Below are 12,051 nucleotides of genomic sequence, written 5' to 3'. Positions count from 1 at the left end.
TATGTTACACCTACAACATAAAAAATCTGTCTAGTACTTTTTCACACAGAGACAAAAACATAGGTTTACAAGGTGTGTACGCTGGTTGTGTGCGCTAGTGTTCAGCATGATCCTGCTGACAATCACACAACATATTACCAGCATTAATAAAATGAAATACCTGAAATCTAAAGGATATTAAGGAGCATCTGAATGACTAGGTGGCCCATGTTTCACATATTCCGATGTATATTAGAATGTCTCAGACCTGAATTTTCATAACTCAGAGAGGCTATCCTTTGTTATAAGAATGCCTGCGAAGACCTGGATCTGTGAGTCCCGCAACTGAACATGGCACCTACCATTTATGTGGGGTGGTGGGCAGGGGGTTATGGGGCAGGCTCGGAGTTGCAGATCTGTGGATTATGGAGGCAGCTGCTTGTATAAACCATTAACTGCCTCCAGTGATGTCAGGTTTTCATTGGCTAGGAGTGGGAAACATGACATGTGCAGATTAGACCTGATAGAAGCAGGGCTAAACTTTGAAGAGTTGTTGAATAGGTGGGACACCCTTTTGGAGAGGTAAGGTACCCTTCTGGATACGGCCCCAGAACACTTTTGGGGCGGTAATGTGTCCTTTGGGATTGTTAAAACTAGACATGAATGTGCATTAAAGTGCACAAACACATTGGAACTGTCATGTTCATTGTAACTTTGAAAAGGAACTCTCAAGCCATCTTGAACACATGCGCTTTATATATTTGAAAGACAAAGAAGTGCCTGCAGTGTTCTATTTTAAATCAGAGCTTTCTATTTCACGATCTGTTGACATAACCCTGAGGGTTGTTAGCATTATAGGATTAGTTAGGATTATAGGATTAGTTTGATTGATAGCTGATTGGCAGTTATGGAGTGGGTTATGAATTCCAATGTTTGTTTTTATAAGAAATTGGATGAACTTAAGGGCGGGATTTACCGACCACCCTGCCATGTATTTTTCGGTGGGGGAGGCGGCCCATTAGCGGGATCTACCGACCGCGCCATTGTAAATGGGATTTCCCGGTGACAGCGCCTCTTATCGCTGGACAACCCGTGCGCCGGTGAGGAACTGGAATTTCTCCCGGCCTGTACAGCAAGTAAATCCCACCTTAAATGTTGTGAATGGGTTTTCATCAACGAGAGTTTTTTTCTTTAAAATAGTGAATTCTTCAATAGGGACTTTATTTGATCTACCATCAAATCAGAAAAGTAGCTACGATCGGGCATCTGGTCTGGTGACCAGGTCTGTGGACAAGTTGGTACCGCTGAACAAGCGTCTGGCTTGTCCAATTGGAAAGAGCTAAAAAAAAGTTCAGGTGAATGGGTGTGGGGCGGTGAGAACATTCTCCTGTAGGACGAACAACATTCAACAAACAGACAGACAACATAAAACATTCTGCAGGTTCCATGAGAATACGGGACATCGTAAATCACATTTGGGCTGGGGTGTAACTAGCATATGGAGGGAGTGCAGCGTGACCAAAGAAGAAAGGAAGGAGGAGTGAAACAAAAATGAAGTGGCCTTGCTGAGGTAACGCTGCCATGAGAAGTGGTGGGTAAGCGCTCCCAGTTTGCATGGGGCAGCTGGGACCTTGTAGCTGCTGTGGGTGGTGTTCTCTTTCATATCTGGGGGCTAGTCTAGCTGGTGGGGGTCTCCTGCAATCTCGGGCGAAGTGTCCTGGCTGCTCACAGTTGTAACATGACCTCTGAGGCACATAAGGTGGAGCAGGCTCTCTGGTGCATTGTTCCCTTGGGTGTGGTTCCCTGGGTGGGGGGTCGGGGCTGTTGGTTTCTTTGCTGGTTCGGGGGGCATTTGTGGGCTTATCCAGTTGGTGTTTCAGGGGGGCTTGACATTCTCGTGCGTAATGTCCTAATCGTCCGCAATTGTAACATTCCGGTGGTTTCTGTGGGGGGCTGTTCCTTCCTTCGATTACCCATGCGGGGATCTGGTGTGTTTAACTGGATGCATGCCTGCCTGCTCTTCCTCGGGTTCCCTAACTGCGGGTTTGTCTGCTTCTGCCTGCTGTTCTTCAGGATTTTTAACTGTGGGTTTACTTTGTACAGATTGCTCCCAGGCGCGGGACAATCTTTTTAAAACCCATTTCTCATTGTGCGGTTCCTCTGAGGGGTCATAATTTGTACAGGCTTTTTGTCCTACCTCTGTGGCATGGGAGATAAGGGTGCAGGTCCATTTGGCCATATTGTCTGGGGACAAATGGGCACGATCTACGTTGCCGAAAACGGCTTCAAAATGAATCCACAAGCGTCCTGCGAACGCTGTGGGGTGTTCAGACTTTTTCTGTCTGCATTTATTCAGACCGTCTACGGGGTCGCCCCGGTTGTACCCGATCGCATCCAGGATGGCGGCCTGCATTTCTGCAAGGGTGCCTCCTCCTACATTCTGCGGGTCGGGAAGGGCTGCTGCGACCGATGGGTCTAAGCTGAGGACCGTGAGCTTTACCTGCTCTTTCTCATGCAGGCCGTACATGGTCGCCTGGTGTTTGACGGTGGCAAAGAAATGGTGTGGGTCTGAAGCGGGGAGGAACAGTGTGATTTTGGCACACGCGTCCCGTAATTGGGTCACTGTGAGGCGGGTGGAATATAAGACCTCCGCCTCGTCTGCGGTGGGTTGTTACAGGGTTCATGGGAGCCTGTATTATCTGTTGTGTGGGGGGTGGGGGTGCTTTCCTCCTTTGGGGTATTCCCTGCGCACATGCTCCCTGAACATATCTCTGCGCTGTCTCTTGCAATTCTTCCCAATCAGGGCCGTCTTCCTGGTCTAAACTTTCCCCAAAGGTTTCTTGAAATCCCTTTTGGACAGAAAGCAGTGCTTTCAAGTCTGCAATCTGCTTTCAGCACTTTGCATGGTCCAAAGTACTCTGCCTTTGTTCCGTGGTTGTGGCGTGGAGCGCTCTCAAGGCTGCCTTGAGATCACTGCATTGTTTCTGGAGCGTTCCTAACTGGTTTTCTGTTTCTTTCTTTACCAGGACTGCACGCTGCAGGTCCTGATAAGCCGTTTCATATTGTGACTGGAAACTACTCAAGTGCGCCAGACAAGATTGGTGAACCCGTTTGGCGTCAGCCACCTCTTCGTCCTTTGCTGCTAATTTCCCTTTTAACTCCAGGTTCTCTTTCTCAACTTCGCATACATCGGTTTTACTCATCCGATGTATGCCTTCTATTTCCTTGCGGAGCGTCCTGACGACCTCCTCTGTGCCTCGCAATTGTGCCAGACAGGACACAATTGCCATCGGCTTGCGCGCTTTTGCTGAACTCTTTCTGTGGATCTCACTCAGGTTCTTCAACCATGTATGCCCTGTACTTCCAGGACCTGAGTCGTCATTATTGCAGAAATCCTTCCACATGGGCCATCCTTTGCCCTGCAGAAATTTGCGGATTTCCACTTCCCAAATGGGACACTGTCCCGCTCCTATGCTGCTGACTGGTGCGACAGCAAAATCTTCGGGGTTCATGAGGCGCTGCATCGCTTGCATTGCCTGCATGGCTCTCTCTTATCTGCTCGTTACGTTCGAATTGGAACAGGGGGCTAAGGTGGTGTGGTAGATGCGGGTACGGCTTGCGCTAATTTCCGAAATACCAACTGCCGATAGTTTTGACGCAACAAAAAATCTATCAGTTTTGCCTTATAACCCTGTTAGTTACGCATGCATCTACACACTTCCGAATTGTGAATTATTAACCAGAACCGCTTGAACACTTGTGGTTTTTTTTTTTGTTTCCGATTGGATTCTAATTCAAAATGTTGGGGTTCTCCCGGAGTGGTTTTCCACTTCTAAGTCGGGTCCCGGCGGAGTCGCCAATTATGTTGCTCTTTTTAACCTTAGTCTATTTGCTCTGTTTACGTCACCTTTGCTCATGAGTCGCCAGGTATCTTTATGATACCGCCACATGGTTCAAGTTCAGGTTATGATTAATAATACAGCACACCGCTGCCTTTCTGACATTTCCCCGTCGAGATGGCTCCTGCTAAAAAAGGTGGAGAGAAGAAAAAGGGCCGTTCTGCCATCAACGAGGTGGTTACGAGGGAATATACAATAAATGTTCACAAGCGCATCCATGGCGTGGGTTTTAAGAGACGTGCTCCCCGTGCCATTAAGGAGATCCGTAAATTTGCAGTGAAGGAGATGGGCACGCCAGATGTCCGCATTGATACTCGTTTGAACAAGGCTGTTTGGGCCAAAGGTGTAAGGAATGTTCCATATCGCATTCGTGTGCGTTTATCCAGAAAGCGTAACGAGGATGAGGACTCGCCTAACAAACTCTACACATTGGTAACTTGCGTTCCTGTCACATCCTACAAAGGTCTGCAGACAGTTAATGTTGATGAGAACTAAATTGTAAATGTTAACAAAATAAACTGTAAAAAGTGAAAAAAAAAAAAAAAATACAGCACACCGCTTAGTAAGGATTAAAACAGTCATTTATTATATACAACAAGCAATATTAATACCCTAATACTACTATTTATATAATAAACCTATCACTACTGGCCAATACTTAACTTTAGGAAGAGCCCACCAGGTCAGGGAAACGAATGGCTTATCCAATCAAATCTGGCCCGCGGGATTCAAAAGGCTGCTACAGGTCGGTGGCTAGGTGTCTCTACCGGATAGCGATCGTTGGATTCAAACTTACAGTTGCCGGTGGCTGGTCTTGCAAAGGTCTCGAGCAGGCGAAGAGGAGAGAGAGAGCGATCTGAACTTGGACCTTCACTTTTATAGGGCCCAGGGGCTTCCCGCCTCCCGGGGCGGCCCTTGACCCTGAGTCCCAAGTGATTGGATCTGTCCCCAGTCTCTGGGGTCGATGTGTCCAATGGTGAGGCGATTCCTCGATCGGGGGTTGGTCGCTCACCTGTCTTTGTTTTGGCCACTGCAGGCGCCGACAGGTCTGGCCCGGTATTCAATTGCTAATATGTTGCAATTGTTCCCGGGGATAGCCAATTTAACTGTGGATGTCTGAATAGATTGGCTGCAAACAGTCCTGAATGCAACTGAGAATACCTGGGTTGATGGGCTGTTGATAGCTCTGAGTATCGATCTGGGCTACCTTCCCAGAGCCGAATATGCAAAGCTGTCTGCAGCAGTCTGCTTGTGTCTTCTTGGCTGCTTTTCTCAGTAGTCTTTCGGGTTAGCTGTTTTAAACTGGGTTTTGGCCAGGTTAATCGGAACTCAGCCATTTTATATGGCTACATCTTCTGTTAACAAAAATATATCAACCTCACATATCAAAGTAACAAGTGATCTGGCATCAACTTGCTCTTTGCCAAAGAGAGTTCTAAACCTCTACCATCCTACAAGAGTCGGAGTGTTTCGTCACTCCAGTCCCGAAAGACCTGACATTAATTTTTTCCGCTAGTCCTTGACTCCAAAGTCTAGGTCATGTGTTGAAGCCGCCACAAATATGTTCATCCATCATAGGCAACACTTGAGAAAAAGGAAGCTGAAACCAGAAACTGCAACAGATAATTAATACACAGAATTCTGGAATTGAACTCTGTAATTTGGAAGAAAATTTGCTGGTTGATCTGTGACTTTGACACGACTGCACGATGGTTCTAACCTCATGATTATGCTGTAGAGTTTGACAATATGGAATGGCTGAAAGATGGAGATTTGTCAGGACATGGGTTGGTGGGGATAAGTAAACACATTTTAAAAATTGAGCCAATGCCTTGATGTTAAAATTCTTGGACCGGGATTTTCCCTTCTGGGGACTAAGTCCCCACGCCGGCGGGAAAACGGGTGCCAACCACTCCGTCGTCAACAGCCCCTGAAAGTAAGGAATTCTCCGAACTTTCGGGGGCTAGGTGGACGCCGGAGGGGTTGGCAGCGCTCCAGCCGGCGCGAGTTTGCACATGTGCGGAACGGCAGGCGGGATCTCGCGCATGCGTGGACCGGCCGGCGTATTTCCGCGCATGCGCAGACCGACTAGCATGTTTTCACGCATGCGTGTGGGGATCTCTTCTCTGCACCGGCCCCCGGGCAATATGGCGGAGCCCAGCGCAGAGGAAAGAAGTGCCCCCATGGAACAAGCCCGCCCGCAGATCGGAGGGCCCCGTCTGGGGGCCAGGCCGTCGTGGGGGCCCCTCCCGGGGTCGGATGCCCTCGCGCCCCCCCGAGGATCGCCCCCGCATACTCACCTGCCAGGTACCGCCGTGCGTGAGGTGAATAATTCACGCGGCGGGACTGGCCAAAACTGGATGGCCGCTCGGGCCATCGGGGCCCAGAGAATCGCCGGGGGACCGTTGACAGCCAGCGTGGCGGGAATGTCGCCACCGCACAAAAGTGGCGCCGGAGAATAGGCCATCCAGCGTCGGGGTGGGATTCTTGCCTCCCCTCGGGGATATCAGAGAATCCCGGCCTTATTCTTTTTAAATTCTTCCATGGCCTTGGCCCTTCCTATCTTGGTCTTGGTGGCTGAAATTTTAATTATACAAACCCATAAATCTTGGAGAGGGAGATGTGTTCATGTGTAATTTCATTGATGGGCTTTTATTTCCATAATTTATTTTACTAATGCTGATGATGGATCTGACAATTCAACGATTTAATTAAGGATACCATTATGTTGCCTCAGCCAAACCCCATGCAACTAATTCACTTGAGAAAAACAATTCCTACCAGTCTCAGTGCCTGTATCACAAAAGGAGATCTAGATTTTCTTTTCAAAAGGACAAGATAGCTTTTTCAAAAATATAGTCACTTTCTGTAACAGAACTTGAGTGTGCTGAAGAGAGGCGTACCGTCACAGATTTTGTTTTATACACTCAAGACAGACACAAGAATGCTAAATTTCAAAGGGAGCATCAATTTATGCTGCATGAGAAAAAGGGCATTGATTGGTTGGCAAGTTTACTCTGATTGGTTGAGGCATTGCCATGGAAAATTCTCCAGGAAACTATTTTCCTGAATTCAAAAAAGGCATAAAGCCTGGACATGTTCCATTTGCCTGCAGAGGGCAGATCCCTGCCTATTAACATATGCAGCGACATATGTGAGCCATATTGCAAACCGGACTGATAATCTTACATTGGTTGTTAATGTCATTCATAGCCCACTCGAAATTGTTCAGTAAGTGCTGTGGCTGTCCGATCAGGAGCCACATCTAATGTTAGACACTAAACGTTCTGAGTTTTGCACGGGCTGGTTGAGTATGGTCAGTACTTTGCCCACAGCAAACAGACAAAGGGGCGTGCTGCTTGACACCATCCACCAGTCGTTCGGATTTACGGTCTACTAACATGGCATCACACCCGCACTGAAACACATATGTCACATTGCTCATTTGTGAGATAGGCAAAACGTCACTTTTGCTTGAGGGCAGCATCCTGTTACGGGAAAATACCCATTTTACATACATGAAAAACAAATGCCAGTTTCTACAGAAGTATGCAAAAAAACTGTCACTGAACATGGCCCACACCAAGTGCCAGCATGTTGGATCAGATCCACCATGGAAATTGAGTTTGTCACCTCTGGTGCTGGTGCATAGTGCGAATGTATCTTTTGCCTATACTTTGTGTGCATGTGCAGTACGCTCGGAATATCGTGCCAACTCCAATTGTCTAAATTAATTGGGCAGAATTTTCGCAGCGAAGTGGAGGTGGGTTCTGGTGTGCGGAGGAAGTTAAATGCCCTGGAGGTCACATTAGGCCAGGATCTCGACTTAATCCCAACCTCTTCTGGCTTTTTTCCGGGGAAGGTTCCAAACCCAGTGGGGTCAGGCAGGAAAGCAATTGAGCTAAATTAAAAAGGCAATTAGGAGCCAAAGGCAATTAAAGGCCTTTTTAAAAAAAACACCGACTCCTCCCCCATTCGCCCTGTGCTTTGTCAGGTTGGAGAAGGTCAGTACACAGCAGGAACTCTTTGGCGAGTGAAACTGATCTGACAGCAACAGTATGAAGGGTAAAGCGACTGGCCTGTTGTTAGCCACAGTGAAAAGGTTCAGTGAACAGGAACAATTCTTTCTGCCTGGAGTCATTGATCTCGTTGGGAACAGCAACCTTGTGTTTGTTCTTGGATTCAACTTGAGGATAATCTCACCTTATGGCCTGTGAGACTGCCATGTAACATAAAGTTCACACGCTTGAATCTCTGGGGAGGAGATGTCACATTCAGCAACCACAGCAACAGAGGCAACAACTTCAACAGAAGGAGCTGCCTTCTCTACTACCAAACACAGCTACACAGAGCAGAAGAGGTGGGCATATGGCTGATATCCTCAGCACAGAGTCGACAGACTAAGGATCAGCTTCCCCGGCTTCTCTGAATAGGAGTTCCTAGGAAGGGTCCGACTCTCGCGATCTCTGCAACTTCTTGCAAGAAGATCTTGGCCTAAGAATAGGTGCCCACTCATTGCCCGTGGCTATCAAAGTGACCACTGACCTCAATTTATGTACTTCTGGGTCCATGCAGGGATCTTTTGGTGACACTGAAGGAGCTCTCAAACTGCAGCTCACAACGACTGCAGCCAGGTCACTGATGCCTTGTTTGCAAAAGCTTCTTGTCAAACCCAGAGGGCCGTTTTCTTCCCTTGCATCATCTCCACAGGCCCAGGGGTGAGAGAATGCACTTGTGTGGCAATGAAAGTACCATTAGAACAACTTCGTTAATTGGGAGGGTCTGCACTCCCTTAATGTGACTTAATAATAATAATCTTTATTGTCACAAGTAGGCTTACATTAACATTGCAATGAAGTTACTGTGAAAAGCCCCTAGTCGCCACATTCCGACGCCTGTTCGGGTACACAGAGGGAGAATTCTGAATGTTCAAATTACCTAACAGCACGTCTTTCGGGACTTGTGGGAGGAAACCGGAGCACCCGGAGGAAACCCACGCAGACACGGGGAGAACGGACAGACTCCGTACAGACAGTGACCCAAGCCGGGAATCGAACCTGGGACCCTGGCGCTGTGAAGCAACAGTGCTGACCACTGTTCTACCGTGCTGCCCATCTTGTGCTAGAGGTGGCTAAGAAGTGAAGGAATAATGGAGATGCCGCGAAGGGCCGTGGCCACGTCCAGCCCAAATTAAAAAGTTTGTCATCCGCAACATTGTGGAGGCCGCTGCAGTTTGAGATATTTCAGAGGCCAGTGTCTTTGATGCTTACATGTTGCCCAAGCTGTACATGAAATTGCATTACTGTGTCAGCTATACTATCCACAGTAAAGTGGTAAGAAATCATTCAGGAGAGGCCAGGAAGGACCAAACTCCACCTCCACATTTCAGGCCAGGTGCCAACATCTCACGTGGACCTCCTCAAAAACCTATGTAAACATTAGTGAATCCAATAATTTGGTCTGAAATAATAAAATGCTGGCCCATTTTTTAAAATGCAGCTGCTGTGTGACCACTAGTACCCAGGGAGCTGCTCATGACTCTGCCATCCTGTGGCACTCCCAGGTTGAACAGGCATTCTCTTGAGCAGGCACCTTCAACAGCTGACTCATGCCGGACAAGGGACAACCACTCAAAACCTGGCTCAGAACCTCATTTGAGTTAGGATTGTGGGAACTGAACTGGTTGCTGAAGATGGGCATTTGCGGAGAATGGGTATTCCCGGAGAGTGACTATGAGGAATGGGAACAAGAGGGCTATAGGATGAGGGTGAGTTTCAGTGCTGTTTGTAGGGGTGAGGACTGGAGGGAAAGGAATTTGTGTGACAGTAAGGTGTGTCAGGCAGAGGAGTGCTGTGCAAGAGAATGCTGGGGAGGTGAGGGAATGACGGTTGCCAGCTGAGAGCCTCAGGACACGGGAGAGGTGATGATTTAGTAGTAATGTCACTGGACTCGTAATCCAGAGGCCCAGACTAATGCTCTGGGGATATGGGTTCAAATCCCACATATGAGAGCTGGTGGAATTTAAATACAATCAATAAATCTGGAATATAAACTAGTCTCAGTAATGGTGACCAAGAAGCTATCTTAGATTTGTTTTTTTTCAAAATCCATCGGCGAAGAAAATCTTGGTCTGGCTTACATGCAACTCCAGACCCACAGGTTGGCTCATAACTGCCCTTTGAAACGGCTGGGCAAGCCACTCGATTCAAGGGATGGGAAATAAATGCTTGCCTCGCCAATGGTGCCACCTCCCATGAAACTATCTTGCTGGACGGAATGAGATCATCTAACCTTTTCCAGCTCTTGACCGATACTTGGCACCACACACTTGCTGCTCACCACCTCTACAACTTGAAGTCATGCTTGTCTGGTGAGGGCTGGCTTCCCTCAGAGAAGAGAAGTTCTCGCCATGTGCTTGTGCACCAATCATTTCCTCCAGGGAGCTTTCCTATGTCTTCCATTCAGTCTGCAGGTCCTCGCTCCTTCGCACTGGGTTGTATGCTGCCACTGAGAGTCCTGTCACCATTGAGCTTTCATTGCTCCTTTAGATGGGTCATCTTTTCTACCCTCTCTCTCTCTGGTTAATCAGGGAACCTGGATAATTGCATCGCTCTGGGTAAGAGCAACCAGCAGGTGTGTAAATAGCTTTGTAGTGTTGTCCATTCAAAAATGGTTCTGCCAATCAAGAACTGAGTCCCGCCTTGTATATCACTCCCTTGATGTCAGAACGACAAAAGTGCTGCTCATTTGCGCAACGAATGAAATTTGAAGTTGGAACTGGGACCATTCACTCTTCTCGCCAGTTAATATGATTTAGTTTTGGAAGGGACCGGATGACCAAAGTGATGCAAGTCACACGATTGCCAAATCCTAAAGACAATTAAGCAAACCCTGAACAATCATCTGAGAGGAAAATAAATTTTGACACACAAGCTTAAATTCTCTGACAAGGCCAACATTTATTGTACACAACAGAATGGCTTGCTAGGCCACTTCAAAGAACTGTCAAGATCACATTGGTGTGGGTCTGGAGTCATATGTAGGTCAGACTGAGTGAGGCTGTCCCTGAATGACATTGGTGAGCTAGATGGGTTTTTGCAACAATCCAATAGGGAGGTTTATACCTGTGTATGACAAAGCTAATATTTCACATCAGATCCTGTCCTCCAATCTCCTTGGAACCCCTTTGTTATTGAATCAAGGTCCTGTTCTGTCGATACCATGTGGTGGTCAGTGTGCAATGACCAGCGAGCATTTTTAAAGGAGGCATCTTCCACTCATCAATTCAAGAACCCATCGGATTGGATTGGAAGTCGCCCTCAATCCCGACTGCCTCAGAAGAAGTAGCAGCACCCTTTAATTATGACTTTCCAACAGTCTAAGATGGAGGAGGGCAGAGGACACTCACGTGAAATATAAAGACCAGCGTGGTGTAGCAGTATTGTCACCGGACTATTGTCCAGAGACTCAGGGTAATCCTCTGAGGACCTGGGTTTGAATCCCACATGGCAGCTTGTGGAATTTAAATTTGGTTAATTAATTTTGGAATTGAAAGGTAATCATTAGATAAGACTTCAGACCAACAACAATGTGGGTGACTCTTAACTGTTCTACATTATGTCACATCATGAGCACTCAGATATTTCTGAATGAACATCAATTTTGTGGATTAATCCCGTTCTGCTTAAACTGTGTTTATTCAGGGAGCGCCTCTTCTGTGCAGGCAGCGAGTTGTGGTGTTCTTTTAATGCATAATATTGACATTGCAGGATCAATGGTGTCAGTAAACATAGGTTTATTAAGGTATCATTTGTAGTTAATTCTTTGGTAATGGAGTATGATATAAAAAAGCACATCTTAAGGACATTGTTCACTGATATAGTAAACACAAAACTGCACAACACAGCTGCTGGGAGTAGATAAAACAAGGTTCATGTTGTGCCTTATCAGTGTACAGGTGCGACATTCTATTGGTCAAACCAGAACAGCAGATAACTCAAAGAGTGATCAATGTTATTACTGGTTTGGAGAGACTTGAACCTACCTTTGTACCTACCAGAAAATGGATTAACAATGGTATGGGGCCGCTTTGTACTGGGTGGAACAGATTGGAGTCTCGGTGACATAATGAGTTCCAAAAGTCTACTTTCAACTCTGCAGCGGCCTGCGCTTC

At 47.1% G+C, this 12,051-nt stretch overlaps 2 protein-coding genes across 3 annotated transcripts in view; one reads left to right on the top strand and one right to left on the bottom strand.

Annotated features, from left to right (window-relative positions):
- Positions 1–12,051, bottom strand: part of LOC140409259 (leucine zipper putative tumor suppressor 3-like) — a 344,557-nt gene that overhangs the window by 134,995 nt on the left and 197,511 nt on the right. The gene's annotated exons all lie outside the window — the stretch shown is intronic.
- LOC140409258 (large ribosomal subunit protein eL31-like) lies at positions 3,974–4,424 on the top strand. The gene has a single exon (XM_072497599.1). The coding sequence runs from the start codon at positions 3,996–3,998 to the stop codon at positions 4,371–4,373; it is 378 nt and encodes a 125-aa protein (XP_072353700.1). The 5' UTR covers positions 3,974–3,995; the 3' UTR covers positions 4,374–4,424.

This window comes from Scyliorhinus torazame, chromosome 3, assembly GCF_047496885.1.
Source record: "Scyliorhinus torazame isolate Kashiwa2021f chromosome 3, sScyTor2.1, whole genome shotgun sequence".
Lineage (NCBI taxonomy): Eukaryota > Metazoa > Chordata > Chondrichthyes > Carcharhiniformes > Scyliorhinidae > Scyliorhinus > Scyliorhinus torazame.
This window is presented reverse-complemented; position numbering and strand designations above follow the sequence as displayed.

Excerpts from the sequence above, each read along its gene's own strand:
- LOC140409258 (XM_072497599.1), top strand. The coding sequence starts at position 3,996 with ATGGCTCCTGCTAAAAAAGGTGGAGAGAAGAAAAAGGGCCGTTCTGCC.